The 20,233-nt window shown below is 29.1% G+C and overlaps 1 protein-coding gene across 7 annotated transcripts in view; it reads left to right on the top strand.

The window, feature by feature from the left end:
• LOC145293258 (uncharacterized) overlaps window positions 1–20,233 on the top strand; it is a 554,756-nt gene that overhangs the window by 216,310 nt on the left and 318,213 nt on the right. For all 7 annotated transcript variants that reach the window (XM_080139853.1, XM_080139849.1, XM_080139847.1 and 4 more), the window contains exon 3: window positions 19,912–19,992. In XM_080139853.1, the coding sequence (XP_079995979.1) occupies window positions 19,972–19,992 (21 nt within the window). In that variant the 5' untranslated portion in view covers window positions 19,912–19,971. The remainder of the gene's footprint in view (window positions 1–19,911; window positions 19,993–20,233) is intronic.

Raw genomic sequence — 20,233 nt, 5'->3', positions numbered from 1 at the left:
ATTTCGAGTTAGTCACCTGACAACATGCAGAGATTTTGAAATTGTATAGATGTTTGAGCAAAATAAAAGACAGCAGGATTGAACTGGCGTCCAAGTGATCTTCAACATTGCCCATCATGAGTGAGTAGGGAGCTTGCCACACCCAGCCGAACATGATGAACAATAAATGAACACCATCCTTTTTCTGCCTAACCCCCTCTTTTCCTCTCTCTCTATCTTTCCGTTTCTTTTCCCCTTTTCCCACCCAGCCTCTCTCTCGTTCCTTTTACGCTACTTTTTTTTCTCTCCCTCTCTTTTCACTTCCTTCTTTCTCTCGCTCTCTCACTCTCTTTTCGTTTCATTCTCGCTCTTTTTTTTTTCGGTTCATTCTTGCTCTCTTTTTTTTCTTTTTTTTTTTCCGGTTCATTCTTGCTCTTTTTTTTTTCCGGTTCATTCTTGCCTTTTTTTTTTTTTTTTTTTTTTTTTTTTTCGGTTCATTCTTGCTCTCTCTCTCTCTCTCTCTCTCTCTCTCTCTCTCTCTCTCTCTCTCTCTTTGGTTCATTCTCTTTTCGTTTCCTTCTTGCTCTCTCTCTCTCTCTGTTCTTGTCTCTCTTTCTTTTCGGTTCATTCTTTCTCTCTCTTTTCGATTCATTCTTTCTCTCTCTTTTCGTTTCATTTTTTTTCTCTTTTTGGTGCATTCTCTCTCTCTCTCTAAACGATAAAGATAAATCATTTTAAATGGATAGTAGGTGTAGTAATTTTCGTCAATTTTGAAGATATTTTACTTAAAACAAATGTCTATTGTTTGAGGTTTTCTCATAGATTAGAAGAACGAAAGACTGCTCGCTCAGTGTGATAACCATTAATCACGATGCCATCATTTTTAAACAAGCTTCAGATGAGTCACCTAGCGATGGTCAAACGCACAATCTGAAATGCTTTGTTAATCTTGTTCTATTACACCTGAAGATAAGGACACTCTGTGAGAATCAAATTTCGTTGCACTTTACCATTATTAAATACTTTAAATGGTTATGAAATGAAAATATACATATTAAAAAAAATAGACTCTTTTAGCCTGTTAAAAATGGGCAAAAAGTCATAACCTGTTCTCGTCATAATAGAATCTCACCATCTCAAGGTCCATTGTCAGGCAGTGTCTGAGGCATCCCTCAAGTCCACATTGGAGCATACCTTGATTAGGATGTGTGCAATAGTCTGCATGTCAGTGCTGCAGGGACACTGAACATCTTGTACATAGCCCTACTAGTTCAGGTTGTCACATGGCAAGCTTCGTTCAGGCCCTGTTGAGTGTTACCCACAGGGTCAAAGTCTGCAAGGAGGTCTTCTTTCTGTGCCGGAAGAACCTTGTTGTTCGTCCGATGCAAAACCCGTTGACTTAGAATAAGTGCTTTCTGCCAAATTGATGGTTAATTATGGTTAAATTTATGTTCTTTTTGCATGAATTAATAGTCAAATTGTCCCAGTAGTTTTTGAGAAAAAGTGGAACTGAAATACTAATCTCTATTAATCTTTAACTTTGTATTGAATAGATACTATAATACTAAATTTGCTACACCTTATCATAGCCAAAGTCTATACAAAATTTCAGCCAGATCGGACCAATAGTTTCTGATAATCTATATTGTATTTCTCATAGTCTGTTTCTGTTCCTTCCACTTTTTCTCAAATTCATCTTGAACAATCTGAACAATCAGTATGGTGAGTATCCTAGTCATTTTCTGAAATATACAAGTGAGGCCGCACCCCCCCCCGGTCCATGTAGAGGGGGTAAAAAACATTAAAAACGGGTCACCTGTAGGCTGTGATCCTTGATCCCCAAGGATGGGATCCTGATGGTTGAGCTATTCTACTTTGGCCGAACGGAACATCATAGAGACCCGATCTGATCAGTTGGCTGGTTATCTCGAGCCCTAGTATCTACAAGTTTATTCCCAACCGTATTATCCAATCTGATTCTCGAAATAATGCAAACCTTATTTCTCCTTTTGCTTTTTCTTCTCAAATAAATACTAGACGTCTGTGGCTGAGAGTCATGTTCAGAGCAAAGAAGATTAACAATGTTAAGGAGTGATAGTTTCAAAGAGTAACACTTTCTTGGGTACTTGAGCAGAATTTGAACCAGACGTAACTAACAACCGCCGGCTTTTGCCATGCGCCACAAATTATCAATGCATAACAACGCTACTTCAGAAAGATACTGAAAAAAAAACATTTAAATATAATAAAATCACCAGAAAATTATATACATATATATACGCTGGTGTCATGAGTTCAATCCTAACCTATGCTGGTGATGGTTAAACATGCATGTCCATAAGTATACCATCTATGCATGTAATAATATTTAATGATAAAAATAAATAAATAAATATGTCACATAAAAAACAAGGGCAGCTCCTTCATATATATATATATATATATATATATATATATATATATATATATATATATTAATAACAAGAAGAGCTTATAGTTCTTTAGAAAAACGCTAAGGTAGTGGAAAAAAATAAAAAATAACAGCGTTTCAAAGTTGTTAATATCACAAAAAAAAAAACGCCCAACAAATCATTCAAACATGGTAGTGTTTGAATATATGGTTAAGTGGCAGTTTTAGTCGTTTAGAACTGCTTTAAAGCTTCGCTCACTCATTTTTCGACCAAATTTTATAACAATTATTACAGTTTATAGATCACTTTCTCAGCTATATTGTGAAAAAAAAAAAAATCAATTTTCGCTCAGTAAAACAACAGTTATGATGAATTTTCTGGTGTTCAAAATCGTAAAAATAAGGAGGTGAGCAACGCTTTTTAGGACTGGTTTCCATAGCAACCACGTCGCTTCGGTTACTACTGTTGCTACTAATTTGAAAAGAGGACTAACAAGTGAGAATGAAAGCATGAAAGGAAGATAATTGGGGGGGATTTTATTGAAAGCAGACGAGTGCCGTACGTTGTTATTACATGTGTGTTTATGGGAGCAAAAGAATAAGACTGAAATTAAACAAAGAACAAGTGAATTTACTGGAAGCCTGGAAAAATCATGGATTACAATAGAAAAATGTGAGCATGAAAAGTAATACGGTTATGGTTAAACATGGAAAAGTAAAGGACTAGTTGTTAAAACTGGAAAAGAAAAGGACAAGATATTCTAATAAAAAATGCAATAAATTTATAACTTAAAATATTACAGCATAAGATTTTTTTTTGATTCAATTTATAACATTATATAATCAATTCTTAATGCTGCAATATTTTAAGTTATAAATTTATTATATTTTTTACTAGAATATCTTGTCCTTTTCTTTTCCAGTTTTAACAACTAGTCCTTTACTTTCCATGTTTAAGCTTAACCATATTACTTTTCATGCTCGCATTTTCTATTGTAATATATATAATACGAAAAAAAAAACAACCTACCATAACAATTTCTGTTTTATCCTTGTAACAAATTTTTTAAATGACGAAAAGAAACCAATAAGCTGTATTTTTTCCCTAGCCGTTTTTTTTTTTTTTTTTTTTTTTTGTCAAATGAATTTGAATAAAATTAATACGAAAACCAATTTTTTGTGTGTTTTTCATATTTTTTTTAAACAAAAGTTTTTTTTAAAAAGAAAACACCTTTGTGTTTCGACGTTCATTGCCGGCATTCTGTCCTGATACATACAAACACACATTTTCGCTTTTATATATATAGACTAGCGGGGGGGGTACCCGGCGTTGCCCGGGTGTTTGGAGGTGTGTATGGTTTTGGGTTAATCAAAACTCCGAGAGAGGAAGGGGGGGGTAAAATAAAATAAAAAGTTTTGGTAGGTGAGTATGAGGATCGAACCCGAACCCTTGAGGCGAAGTTGGAAATTAAAGTGTGAAAAAAAACAAAGTGTGCAACGTTAATCATTGACCCACTGCGAGATACTAACGGAAACACACGTTTGAATTTATTTAATTACTTAGATTTGGCAGGTGCACGTTTTAATGACTTAATGAGGTCAACTTTGACTGCGGGATAGTATTTCATTTACTGTGAGAATGCTTTTTTATTTTTGTTTCCCCAAGATTTTGGTGGGGGGGGGGACCAGCTCCCCTTGTCCAATTTGAATAGCAATTGTTTGATATAAGGAAAATATTTCCACATTGATCAAATCTGATTGCTTTCGGACATTTCCGCCGAAAGACGGAAAATACCGCCAGAATTAATGTCGCTTTTATTATAGGAAAAAGCCAAATCCACATGCGGCGAGTGACAAATGTTGAATATTTATCTTCCTGAAGTCGAGCAAATTAAATAGACAGGTGAGCTCCATTGTTAACTCGGAGATATTATGATTTCTATGTGATATAAAAAGTTTTAAGAAGTTGCGAGCCGACCGACCGCTTCTCTGAAAAATGCCTTTTTTGGACATACACAAAAAGCGAACATACATACACACATTTTCGCTTTTATATATATAGATGATTAAGTGTTTTGTTAGGACGAAATTTTGACATTTTTTTTTATTTTTTTATTTTTTTTTTAAATCATTTTCACCCCCTAACAAGGCATATTGTCACTTGGACATAAGGGGCTACTATTTGGGACCATGCCTAGGAAAGATTAACAAGATGTTGGTTTACATTACATTTAAACTTCTGCATATCAGTACATTCAGGGAAGCAGGTAGCAGGAAGGCAATTCCAAAATCTTGCTGTTCAAGGGAAGAAACTGTTAGAGTAGAAAGCTTTCTGGCAATTTAAGGACTTCAATAGTGAAGGTGTGAGATTTTGTTGCTAAGTGGGTTTGTCAGTCTCCCTTAACAACAGTACGGATACCACAGATAACATGAATAAGTTAGAAAAAAAAAAATAGATCCAATATTCGGAACTTTTTGTTCTCGTGTTTAAAGAAGGTGATTTTTAATCTACACTGCTGAGGAGCCATGATTTAATATATTGTTTTGTTTTTAAATTCCTGAAACAGTGTTTTTATGGTAAACAACTGATGATCCCTGAAATGACGTTAGGACTATAGTGAATTCATGAAATCAAATTGATTCAGTGATGGCAGGAAATTAATTGGCTTATTGGCAAAATCATTTTCCAATGAAGGAAAAATATTTTTTTTTTAGTTTTAAAGGGTAAAAAAAAGAAAAGAATTCTAAAGCTATAAACAAGAATAAAAATGTTCCAGATATACGGTGCTGGTCAAAATGGTACGACTAGCTGTAAAGCTTGCAAATTTCGGTGATGTTTTGAAGAATATGAATTGAAATTATTTTGTCTAATTCATGAAATAGATTAGATAAATATCAAATAAACAAACAGGGAAATTCTTGGCCTTCGGGTTCTTTAGATGCTGCACTTCAATTTCTTGTTCTGTCAGTGGAGGAGAAATCCTTCACGACTGAGACAATTTTTATTTTTGTTCCTTTTCTCCACATTAAAAAAACAACCCTGGTGTCTAACTCTGTCCCGTGGGGAGGCATTGTAAATAGGAACAGGAAGATTACCAAAACTATTAAAGATAGGAGAACAGAAATTTGAATTTAAGATTAATACTGCTGATCAAAATTATAAGATCATAACACAAATTTATGAATAACTTTATAAATAATAGGGTGAAAATAATTTAATAGGTTGTATATCCGCCATTTTTATTAATTACTCGAAAACTTCGATTGGGCATGCTTTTTACGAACTTTGGTAAGAGTTCTGCTAGAATGTGTCAAGTATTAAACACAGCCTTACAAGGATCTTCTTTGGTCTTAAATTAGATTCCATCTTTATACACTTCTTTAGCCGTCCATCCACAAAGATTTTGTATAGGATTAGGATTTGAAGAACAAGGAAGATGAGTCAAGAGTTAAATATTATTGGCTTAAAAGAACCTTGAATTTTTTTTTTCTTTTTACAAAGGAGACACACCACTTATCAAGGCACGGAGGCCACTTGAGGATAAGGGTTAATGAGTGTATCAGTGGGAAACTATCATAGTAATCGTTAGTAGTGAAAATTTGGTAAATTGGATTACTTAAAGCGGCAGTTCATCAAGAACTTGTTCAAGCTATGCGTTGTTGCATTATCTTGTTGGAAACTTGTGACAACAGGCAGGGAAACAAGTGTCCAAGGATGGCGTGTCCTATTGTGACAAGTCACCGACACTCAAACTCGAAACCTGACCGATAGGAATTGAAACGGTGACATATGCAAATTAAGACGCGGTCGAATTTGAGCATATAAAAAGCCAGTATTTCTTTCTTGGGTGAGGAGATTGTTGACTCTGAGTCTGTTGAACGTACGGTTAATTCGCGTGTCTGTATGAAGAAAGAAAGACAGATTTTCATTGAAACGGGAAGAGAAAAAGGATTGTCGTTTTGTGTGGTGGTGGTGTGGGGGGGGGGCAAGAACGTTGCAAAAAACTTTTTTTTTTTTTTGCATGAACATTTAACAGTATTCGGCAGTTTAAAGGAAAACTTTAATTTCAACACTTCGAAACTCCAGTTTTGTCCACACAACCTTAGGTAATCAGTTGGGATGGAAGCTCGTTCAAGCATATCCAAAGGACATTTGTCGACTGTTCACCAGCTGCAACTCGCTGGTGTGTGTGTATATATATATATATATATATATATATATATATATATATATATATATATATATATATATACACACACACACACACACAGGGTGACAAAAAAAAACGGGCCCCAACTCTAATTAGGCCCCGTTTCTTAGTGTTTTGTCCGAATGAAATGAAACTTTGATCATAACTAGTTTATTATATTCAAAACATCACATCAAAACACAAGGGTCTTTGGCCTTTTTTTCTCCGTTCTACAGCATATGTTGTAGATGGCCTCCATTTAGCTTTTGTTTTTTTTGGGGGGATCACCCTGTATATATATATATATATATATATATACACACACACACCACCTTTTTGACAATTTTATGAGTTCCAAATCTCAGCAACTATTGATCATAATTTAATAAATGAAGGCTCGTTGGAAAAGTAATGATCTGAATTTTGTAGTAGTCTGTGTGAGATTTGCCCTTAAAGTCGCACAATAAGAGGATCATCGATCATCCAGAGACTATTTTTGGCACTTTTTTACAACCATAAAATGCTTCAATCACAGTCATTTGTTTTTCTAGTTTTGCATATGAATTACAAAATATCTGATATTTCCCCAAAACCTCTGGCCTTGATGCAAGGGAGACTAAAACTTGCTGCTATGGTTTCAAATGATTTAAAATGACAAGGGAAACTTGATTCCAAATATTTCTCATGTTATATCTCCCCTCTTTGGTTTTCATACATAAAATAAATTTCACAGTCTATAAGGATATTCATAATCAGACCCGATTTCCAAAAGAAGGGAGATATAACATAGAAATATTTGGAATCAAATCTCCCCTTGCTGTTATTTCAGATCATTTGAAACCATAGCAAGTTTTAGTCTCCCCTCTATCAAGGCCAGAGGTTTGAGAGGAATATATATATATAAAGGGAAATAGTATTCTGACGAAATAGAGAAATGAATGAAATTAAGAAAACAAAACAAAAATTTCATTCATCCAGAGGAAGTCTCAAAATAAAGACAAAACGTTGATGAAAACATAACCTTGTTTGTTCCTTTTTATTTCTCTATCTAATAGGCATATATATATATATATATATATATATATATATATATCTCGAGCTTATTATATATCTACAATACAATGAGCACTGTTTTCTTTTAATAGTATTAATACATTTATTAGTATATTAAAATAAACTCTTCTGTTTAGACTCAAGGTCTAATTCCCTCAAAATATGTGAGTGTGTGTATGTATATATATATATATAATATATATATATATATTAATGATGGGACGATTCCTATATTTTTCCCAATTCCGATACAATTACCTATTCTGCTTCTTTATAAATATCTAAATATTTAACTCGCAAAACGGGTATCCGAGCATACAGCTATGTACCGACCTTAACCTTTGACTTTGAAAAATGGTGTGCACCATCCCTTTGTGGGGGACCATTATCATGTCAATTTTGGTCATGATCGGTCCAGTGGTGTTGGCTGAATAATGTTATATAGATTTTTATTAAATGTGAAATATACTAATTATTTTGTACACTGCTGATCAAAAATTTAAGACCACTTAAAGATCTTTAAAAAGAAACCTTTTTTTTAAGTATACATTTTGAACTCTTCCGACTTAAGGTTGCTAATACTAAAATCTAAAAGGTTATGGAAACAAAAAGCTACATTCCAAAAATTTTATTTAAAAATTTGCATTTTTATTAAATCAGGCTTTTTGCACATGATCAAAATTATAAGACCAAGGGTATAAATTGTTAGACTTATGGTAATTCTAATGTTTTTAGTTCAGTTAGAGATTAGCAATCACTGTGTAATCACTTGCCTAAAGCAAGAAAACTAACCAAAGTTGAGCGCTCTCGAATTCTAGAATTCCATAAGCAAGGTTTGTCACAGCGAGCGATAGCAGCTAAGGTAAATCGCAGTAAAACTGTTATTTGCAACTTTCTAAAGAACACTGAAAATTATGGAAAAGCAAAATCCTTTGGTAGGCCCCCAAAATTTATCCTGCGTTGAGTAGGATAATCAGACGAGTTGTTATGCATGACAGAGGACTTTCTTGTAGTCAAATTAACGCGGTTACAAATGCTGATTGCAGTCCAATAACCATCAGACGACACTTACAACAAAAAGGCATGGTAAATAAAAAGCGTAAACAAATTCTTTGATTGCTTCCACGTCACAAAGTGGATCGCTTAAGATTTGGTTGTGAATACCAAACCTGGGATGTTGAGAAGTGGAAGAAAGTCCTGTTTTCTGATGAGAAAAAATTCAATTTAGATGGTCCTGATGGCTTCCAGCGATATTGGCATAACAAACACATGTCCTTGAAATTTTTTCCGCAAGTCATAGTGGTGGAGGGTCCGTAATGGTATGGGGTGCCTTTTCTTACAGAGGAACAATGGAGCTCCAGGTGGTGCAGGGTCGTCAGACAGCAGCTGGTTATGTTAGCATGCTACAAAAAGCATCTTTGATGATGAAGAGCCATCGTTTGTGTGGGATGGATAGTTATTCCAACAGGATAATGCTGCAATCCACACTGCAAGACGGACCTTGAGCTTTCTACAAGAAAATGGAGTCTATCTCTTAGGAAATCCTGCATGTTCACCGGACTTTAACCCAATTGAAAATGTTTGGGGATGGATGACAAGAGAGGTTTATCGAAATGGCAAACAATATTCAACAAAAAATGAACTTCGTGAAGCCATCTTCAGAAACTTGAGCAGGATCCCCCGCACCTTAATGGAACCCCTTATTTCTAGCATGCCCCAAAGAATTTTTGAAGTCATCAAAAGCAGTGGAGATAGAACTCATTATTAAGTTTGAATGTTTTCATACACTTTTCGTACAATTTAATAAAATTTGTCCCTGGTCTTTTAATTTGGATCATGTATAAAAAGCTTAATTTAATAAAAATGTAAATTTTAAAAATAAATCTTTGGAATGTAGCTTTTTGTTTCCATAACCTTTTAGATTGTAGCATTGGTAGTATTGGTCGGAAGAGTTTAAAATCTATCCTTAAAAAAGGGTTTCTTTTTAAAGATTTTTAAGTGGTCTTAAATTTTTGATCAGCAGTGTATTGAATGATGTTATGGGATATATATTTTTTTTATTAGATTATATTTTGAAAGGAATATGTGCTTCAAAAATATGTATTTTTTTTATTAGATTATATTTTGAAAGGAATATGCGCTTCAAAAATATATATTTTTCATTAGATTATATTTTGAAAGGAATATGCGCTTCAAAAATATATATTTTTTATTAGATTATATTTTGAAAGGAATATGCGCTTCAAAAATATATTTTTTTATTAGATTATATTTTGAAAGGAATATGTGCTTCAAAAATATATTTTTTTTATTAGATTATATTTTGAAAGGAATATGCGCTTCAAAAATATATATTTTTTATTAGATTATATTTTGAAAGGAATATGCACTTCAAAAATATGTATTTTTTTTATTAGATTATATTTTGAAAAGAATATGCACTTCAAAAATATATTTTTTATTAGATTATATTTTGAAAGGAATATGCGCTTCAAAAATATATATTTTTTTATTAGATTATATTTTGAAAAGAATATGCACTTCAAAAATATATATTTTTTATTAGATTATATTTTGAAAAGAATATGCACTTCAAAAATATATTTTTTATTAGATTATATTTTGAAAGGAATATGCGCTTCAAAAATATATATTTTTCATTAGATTATATTTTGAAAAGAATATGCACTTCAAAAATATATATTTTTTATTAGATTATATTTTGAAAGGAATATGCGCTTCAAAAATATATATTTTTTATTAGATTATATTTTGAAAAGAATATGCACTTCAAAAATATATATTTTTTATTAGATTATATTTTGAAAGGAATATGCGCTTCAAAAATATATATTTTTTATTAGATTATATTTTGAAAGGAATATGCACTTCAAAAATATATATTTTTATTAGATTATATTTTGAAAGGAATATGCGCTTCAAAAATATATAGTTTTTATTAGATTATATTTTAAAAGGAATATGCACTTCAAAAATATATATTTTTTATTAGATTATATTTTGAAAGGAATATGCACTTCAAAAATATATATTTTTTATTAGATTATATTTTAAAAGGAATATGCGCTTCAAAAATATATATTTTTTATTAGATTATATTTTGAAAGGAATATGCGCTTCAAAAATATATATTTTTTATTAGATTATATTTTGAAAGGAATATGCGCTTCAAAAATATATATTTTTTATTAGATTATATTTTGAAAGAAATATGCGCTTCAAAAATATATATTTTTTTTATTAGATTATATTTTGAAAGGAATATGCGCTTCAAAAATATATATTTTTCATTAGATTATATTTTGAAAGGAATATGCGCTTCAAAAATATATATTTTTTATTAGATTATATTTTGAAAGGAATATGCGCTTCAAAAATATATATTTTTTATTAGATTATATTTTGAAAGGAATATGCACTTCAAAAATATATATTTTTTTTATTAGATTATATTTTGAAAGGAATATGCGCTTCAAAAATATATATTTTTTATTAGATTATATTTTGAAAGGAATATGCGCTTCAAAAATATATATTTTTTATTAGATTATATTTTGAAAGGAATATGCGCTTCAAAAATATATATTTTTTATTAGATTATATTTTGAAAGGAATATGCACTTCAAAAATATATATTTTTTTTATTAGATTATATTTTGAAAGGAATATGCGCTTCAAAAATATATATTTTTCATTAGATTATATTTTGAAAGGAATATGCGCTTCAAAAATATATATTTTTTTTATTAGATTATATTTTGAAAGGAATATGCGCTTCAAAAATATATATTTTTCATTAGATTATATTTTGAAAGGAATATGCGCTTCAAAAATATATATTTTTTATTAGATTATATTTTGAAAGGAATATGCGCTTCAAAAATATATATTTTTTTTATTAGATTATATTTTGAAAGGAATATGCGCTTCAAAAATATATATTTTGTATTAGATTATATTTTGAAAGGAATATGCGCTTCAAAAATATATATTTTTTATTAGATTATATTTTGAAAGGAATATGCGCTTCAAAAATATATTTTTTTATTAGATTATATTTTGAAAGGAATATGCGCTTCAAAAATATATATTTTTTATTAGATTATATTTTGAAAGAAATATGCGCTTCAAAAATATATATTTTTTTTATTAGATTATATTTTGAAAGGAATATGCGCTTCAAAAATATATATTTTTCATTAGATTATATTTTGAAAGGAATATGCGCTTCAAAAATATATATTTTTTTTATTAGATTATATTTTGAAAGGAATATGCGCTTCAAAAATATATTTTTCATTAGATTATATTTTGAAAGGAATATGCGCTTCAAAAATATATATTTTTTATTAGATTATATTTTGAAAGGAATATGCACTTCAAAAATATATATTTTTTATTAGATTATATTTTGAAAGGAATATGCACTTCAAAAATATATATTTTTTATTAGATTATATTTTGAAAGGAATATGCACTTCAAAAATATATATTTTTTATTAGATTATATTTTGAAAAGAATATGCACTTCAAAAATATATATTTTTTATTAGATTATATTTTGAAAGGAATATGCACTTCAAAAATATATATTTTTTATTAGATTATATTTTGAAAGGAATATGCGCTTCAAAAATATATAGTTTTTATTAGATTATATTTTAAAAGGAATATGCACTTCAAAAATATATATTTTTATTAGATTATATTTTGAAAAGAATATGCACTTCAAAAATATATTTTTTATTAGATTATATTTTGAAAAGAATATGCACTTCAAAAATATATATTTTTTATTAGATTATATTTTGAAAGGAATATGCACTTCAAAAATATATATTTTTTTTATTAGATTATATTTTGAAAAGAATATGCACTTCAAAAATATATATTTTTTATTAGATTATATTTTGAAAGGAATATGCGCTTCAAAAATATATATTTTTTATTAGATTATATTTTGAAAGGAATATGCACTTCAAAAATATATATTTTTTTTATTAGATTATATTTTGAAAGGAATATGCACTTCAAAAATATATATTTTTCATTAGATTATATTTTGAAAGGAATATGCGCTTCAAAAATATATATTTTTTATTAGATTATATTTTGAAAGGAATATGCACTTCAAAAATATATATTTTTTATTAGATTATATTTTGAAAGGAATATGCACTTCAAAAATATATATTTTTTATTAGATTATATTTTGAAAAGAATATGCACTTCAAAAATATATATTTTTTATTAGATTATATTTTGAAAGGAATATGCACTTCAAAAATATATATTTTTTATTAGATTATATTTTGAAAGGAATATGCGCTTCAAAAATATATAGTTTTTATTAGATTATATTTTAAAAGGAATATGCACTTCAAAAATATATATTTTTATTAGATTATATTTTGAAAAGAATATGCACTTCAAAAATATATTTTTTATTAGATTATATTTTGAAAAGAATATGCACTTCAAAAATATATATTTTTTATTAGATTATATTTTGAAAGGAATATGCACTTCAAAAATATATATTTTTTTTATTAGATTATATTTTGAAAAGAATATGCACTTCAAAAATATATATTTTTTATTAGATTATATTTTGAAAGGAATATGCGCTTCAAAAATATATATTTTTTATTAGATTATATTTTGAAAGGAATATGCACTTCAAAAATATATATTTTTTTTATTAGATTATATTTTGAAAGGAATATGCACTTCAAAAATATATATTTTTCATTAGATTATATTTTGAAAGGAATATGCGCTTCAAAAATATATATTTTTTATTAGATTATATTTTGAAAGGAATATGCACTTCAAAAATATATATTTTTTATTAGATTATATTTTGAAAGGAATATGCACTTCAAAAATATATATTTTTTATTAGATTATATTTTGAAAAGAATATGCACTTCAAAAATATATATTTTTTATTAGATTATATTTTGAAAGGAATATGCACTTCAAAAATATATATTTTTTATTAGATTATATTTTGAAAGGAATATGCGCTTCAAAAATATATAGTTTTTATTAGATTATATTTTAAAAGGAATATGCACTTCAAAAATATATATTTTTATTAGATTATATTTTGAAAAGAATATGCACTTCAAAAATATATTTTTTATTAGATTATATTTTGAAAAGAATATGCACTTCAAAAATATATATTTTTTATTAGATTATATTTTGAAAGGAATATGCACTTCAAAAATATATATTTTTTATTAGATTATATTTTGAAAGGAATATGCACTTCAAAAATATATATTTTTTATTAGATTATATTTTGAAAGGAATATGCGCTTCAAAAATATATATTTTTTATTAGATTATATTTTGAAAGGAATATGCACTTCAAAAATATATATTTTTTTATTAGATTATATTTTGAAAAGAATATGCACTTCAAAAATATATATTTTTTATTAGATTATATTTTGAAAGGAATATGCGCTTCAAAAATATATAGTTTTTATTAGATTATATTTTAAAAGGAATATGCACTTCAAAAATATATATTTTTATTAGATTATATTTTGAAAAGAATATGCACTTCAAAAATATATTTTTTATTAGATTATATTTTGAAAGGAATATGCACTTCAAAAATATATATTTTTATTAGATTATATTTTGAAAAGAATATGCACTTAAAAATATATATTTTTTATTAGATTATATTTTGAAAGGAATATGCACTTCAAAAATATATATTTTTTTTTATAAGCGTAGCATATCAGGTGCGACCAGATCAGGATGTCTGAAGATACTGGCTTCCTAACAAAAAATGCAGCAAAAATTACTGGCGACTGTGAATTTAATGTTCCCTTGGCACTTGCTCCTTCGGAAGGAGTCAGTTCAACCTGTTTAGTGTGAATACCTTTCAAAAATAAAAATAAAATAGTATTTTTTTATTTTTTTATTTTATACATAAAAAAAACTCAAAATTGTATAACTGTTATGATAATAAAGTCTGACTAAAATTTGCAACACATTTTATTAAATTATTATACATGTTCAGGGCTTCACGTTGCGTTGCGAGTGCAACAATCGTATTTGTGAGTGATTTTTTTCAAAGTGGTGGCTAGAAATATTTGTTTACTTACCTCCTCACGAGGGCAGACTTAGACATAAGATCGGTTTTTAATGGGAGAGGGAGGCCAGCTCCTTAAAAAAGGGGCACTCTGGTCAGTAACTAAAATAAAAAAAAAATGTATCGGTCATGAAGGATTTCTCCTCCATCAACCAAGACCAAAAAATTAGTTAAAAAAAAAAATGATATTAATGGGCAGACTATAAAATTTTTCTGGTTCGCACATAAATTGAAAACTATATTTTATGCAAAAAGTTATATTTGTATAAAAGTTGATGTAAAAATGTATGGGTTAAAAGAATTTCACTTATTTAAAAAAAAAAATGCAGAAAAATATTTATGATGTACATACTCATCACAGAACGAAGATGTCATATTCTAAAAATCATATGGATTTGTCTAGTAACTTTTCTATTTGGCTAGTAAACAAAAATATTTAGTTATCAAAGGTCATCTGGAGATAAATTTGTCCGTAGAGGCCTGACATTCTCTCTCTCTATCTATCTATCTATATATATATATATATATATATATATATATATATATAGTAATTTATGAAATATATATGGCGATTAAGCTACACTGAATATTCTGCGTTTCATCCAGCTATAGGATTCGTAAGCCTGACGAATCCTATAGCTGGATGAAACGCAGAATATTCAGTGTAGCTTAATCGCCATATATATTTTATAAATTACTAACTAGCTCTACCTACGTATTGAGCACTGTTGAAGTAAATACTTAAAGTTTACGCATAAATCTATACTTTTGTATATTAAATTTATGTGAATAAATGAAGTAGTTATATATATATATATATATATATATATATATATATATATAAATTTCTGTGGAAATATACTTTATTCACTTATATTTCCTTTCTATATATACCTATCCTTATTTAAGAAGCTCAATATAATTACAGAGTAATATAATGAATGAATGACAAAAGTCTATATTCCAAATTTCATGGTGTTGACCATCTTACAATTTATTTCTTTAATTCAGTTGACACTTACAGTTCTTGACAGTATCTGTTTCGTAGCACAAAATCAATCACTTAATTATTATATCAATCGATGAATCTATTTTGCCCTTTACTCATCAGAAGAAATAGCAACAATCAATCCACTAAAAGAAAAGAAAATGCGTTTGGGCATGATTACAAAATCCGAAAATCGGAAGAAAAGCTGCAAATATCTTATACCTGTCAAGAATTGTAAGTGTCAACTGAATTAAAGGAATAAATTGTAAGATGGTCAGAATCACGAAATTTGAAATATAGACTTTTGTCATTCATTGATTATATATATATATATATATATATATATATATATATATTTAAAAAACAGGAAATGCTACTTTATTGAGTTTGTTTACTTATTAGTGGTTGCTATATTGACGAGTCTGAATACATTTTCGAAAAACCTTTGTTCAGACATGTTCCAATCTCAGTAACATAAGGAAAAGAGAGAGAGAGAAAAAAAAAAGTATTTTTGAAAGAAAGCAAATCAATCAGAAATGTCATCAAAGACATTCTAAGAAATTCTAAAATGGTTAAGAATAATTACCATCTAAATAACATCCAATTACACGTCGTGTTCTCGTTAGCTCCCATTTTGTGCAAACTATTTTTTTGTGCAAAATTCCTAAACTGGAATTTAATCTCAGGAATATGAAATTCAGGAAGGGTTGAAGAAATTAAAAGAAATACATCTCGGTTTCACATGCAATCAGCAGTGAATGTTGGAATGCCAGTAAATTTGAAAGTAAATTAACACTTTAAATGTTATTCAGTTCTGTCTTTTAGTAAAAAAAAAAAAAATTCTTGTTTTATCAAAAGTATTAAAAAAAACGAATGAGTCATTCATAGTGTGAATATTTTGTGAACACGTTACAATTTTTTCTTTTTAAATTACATACATTTCATCCATTTTTTTTTTTTTTTTTTTCTAATTTTAACTTTAGAATTTAGACCTAATAGCATTGCATCTGATATAACAATATTTGATGCTGCTTATTCATTCTCTTTTTCTTTTTTCCACAATAGCATATCTTTGGCTTCAGTTTATTTTAAAGCAAAAATATTTCGGTTAGGAAGATTGTTACGATGGCAACAATGGATCAAATCCTGTAAGGAAGATAAATCTTTGCAACTTGAAATATGACTTATCTCCCTTACATTATAAGAGTAATTATTGAGCATTTTTCTCATTTCTTCTTCTTCTTCTTCTTCTTCTATTAATAACATTTTGTGACCCTGTTTCTAAATTTTGAGATGAAGATTATTTGAACTACTATTCCAATTTTGGGTGTTATCCTCATAGTGTTTCATCTGATGTAACCTCTGACCTTCTAAAGCCGTATATCTTGTCAAACTCAGAGAATCTGTATGGAATTTTGAACAGAACCTTTGGCTTAATCCATGGAACTGTGTGTGCATGTGCAGTCAGCACCAACCCTATTCAGGGTTTAACCGGCTTCCTCCGAAGGAGGAAGTTTCTTAGGAGTATGAAATTCACAATTCTGGGGTACAAAAGGGTACTTGTTTAAATAGTACGTCTCACGTCTTGGGAGCTCCTCAACATTTTAGTTTTTAGTAAAAAAAAAAACTAAAAGGTCTAACTTTTGGAACAACCCTTGTATTTGCTAGCCACTTTATAACTAAACTAATATCTTATTGGCTTAGTTTCAGTTTGTTCATGACATCTTTATAAACCAACTGAGGTATTGCTCGAACCGTCTTTCTGTGACTTCTTTCCATTTCATAGTGGTTTTGGGTCTCGATGTATAGCTCTGGGAGACCTCAGAAAAAGAAATCTATCAGGCTAAGGTCTTGGCTGTGATGGGGGGGGGCATTCAAAATCACTCTTGAAACTGATCACTTCTCTTTTAGACAATCCTGAGGAATGATTATTCTGCGAAATCTTTCAAGATCGAGGAAAGTAATGAAGGAACACTTAAAGAATCTGTGCACTTCGTCTATTATGTCCTCTGTCGGCGAAAGAAATTCTTCTAGACCGAGGCAATTTTTATTGCAATCCAAAGTGCCTCTTTTGGTGGGTGGGATTTTCCCGACATTAAAAACCGACCTTGTGTTTAACTCTGTCCTCATGGGGAGTCAAATAAATAGGAACTATTCTCTTAGTGGGAGTCCAAGTTATATCTTGGGGTGGGGGTGGGGTTGTTGAATCCATGGCACCGATATTGGATGTAATGACACCTTGAAGAGGCAAGTAAATGAGGACAAACGAACAGGTGGATTGGGTTGTTTGGAAACTAGACGAAATCCAGATGAGCCCATAGACCAAATTTGGTAGCTACCTTGTCAGTTGACTTATGTCCTAATAATTATTCAAACTAGGTCAATTAAGACATAATTGACCTAGTTTGAATAAATTCATGTTCTTCTGAGCCGTTTGATTCTTTAACAGGATTAGCTGTGTGAATCCTTATATCATTTTAAATAATGTTTCTTTATCATAATTATATTATTAATTGGACTCTCTTGGTTCAGTTAGGTTGAAGTACTTAGTATTAACCCTAATATATGTCCTAGTAGCCATTTTATATGTCACCAAAATGCATCTGCAAATGGTTGTATTTAATTTTTCAATGATCTATCATAGCATCCCACAATTATCTTTTGCCATAATCGTAACCGAAGTTAATGGAAAGGGGGTGAGGGACAGAGAGATGGAGATGGAAATCTTTAATTAATTATATCTTGTCAACCCAAGTCATTTCCACCTTTGAACGCTTTCCAATGGGCTGTAATTTCCTATCACCCTCTCTCTTTGAGTCATGTGATGTCTTATTCATTTTTAGTACATTCCCACTGCTTAAGCAGTTTTCAGCTCTGAATCATCGAGTTAACGTCTGCCAACCTCCTGGTAGTTTTCCATGTCCTGCTATTTTCAACTAACTAAAGTGTATACTAGTGGATCTATCAACTCCGTAGTCGAATCATTATGAGCCAATCAGATTGAAGTATGTAATATTAATCATAGTATCTATTCTAGTAGCCATTTCATATGACCTCAAAATGTATCTGCAATGATTATATTTAATGTTTTTGTGTTTTTATTAAATCTTTTTTGTGTGTGTATCATTCTACAATTATTTTGTCTTGCTGTTCTTGCCAAAATCAAAGCCCAAATTAATAAACCAATTTTAGATATATATATATATATATATATATATATCACTTTTAGCAATAAATTCTATCTGTATATATGTAGCCTTGTATTTTACATTTGTAGTTAATTGATTCAAATATCAATGAATATCATCCGTAAATATATATATATATATATATATATATATATGAGAGAGAGAGAGAATAAATAAAACAAAAACTTATTTATTCTCTATATTGCTCTGTAATTACATTGAGCTTCTTAAATAAAGATTGGTATATATTATAAGAAAATATATTTCTACAGAAATATATAAAAAATAATAAGAATGGAAAATGAAGTCACAAAAATTATATATTGGTGGATATAGAATGGTTCATTTATTCAATAAGAGTATATAAACATTTATTCGGGGGATAGAGGGGACTCTTTATGCCAAGGTATTTCGAAGCCTAATGCTTCTCATCAGAAAAGTACAGAAGATACTAGGTAACATAATAGGGATGCAACGTCTAGTGTGGGATTCATCAGGAACGAAATAATAAGCATTAGGCTTCAAAATACCTTGGTATGAAGAGTCCCCTCTATCCCCCAACTAAATGTTTGTATATCATTATTAAATAAATGAACCATTCTATATTCACCAATATATAGTTTTTGTGACTTCATTTTTCATTCTTATTGTTTTCCTATATAATATATATAAGCTCCAATGAAATTTGTTGAGCTTTATATTATCCCGATAAGTCTCTTCTTATAGAATTGAATTTACTCTCTTCTTCTAACTCACTAAGTTCTCTCTCTCTCTCTCTCTCTCTCTCTCTCTCTCTATATATATATATATATATATATATATATATATATATATATATATATATAATATATATATATATATATATATAAAATGTATTCTATTACCCATGTAGATATAGAGGTGTTTTATATAAACCTTTTCTTATATAAATTTTTTTTTTTTTTTTTCTCTTTTTCCTCTTGCAGAGCTGCCAACCCTCCTATTAAGAAACCCCTGGTATGCTGTGAAGACTTCTGCTGCTTATAATGGTTTTCCATAAAATGAAGGTATTTTTTTTTCTCTCCCTTACCCCATTATTATGTTTGGTTATTCTAGAGTCATTCACCTCTCCCATTCTTTTTTTTTTTTTTTTTTTTTTTTTCTTCATTTGAAACACTCAGGAGTAACGAGGTGACCTGACATTACCCAACTGAAAATGAGTTTCATGATCAATATTCCGTTTTTTTATATATATGTTTATTCTCAGAAGAATAGAGGGTAGTGATGAAACTAACATGATGCTTAAAT

The sequence above is a fragment of the Euprymna scolopes genome, chromosome 14, assembly GCF_053919585.1.
Source record: "Euprymna scolopes isolate OS-2025 chromosome 14, ASM5391958v1, whole genome shotgun sequence".
NCBI classification, from domain to species: Eukaryota; Metazoa; Mollusca; class Cephalopoda; order Sepiida; family Sepiolidae; genus Euprymna; species Euprymna scolopes.
The sequence above is the reverse complement of the archived record's forward strand: the minus strand, read 5'-3'. Positions and strand labels throughout refer to the sequence as shown.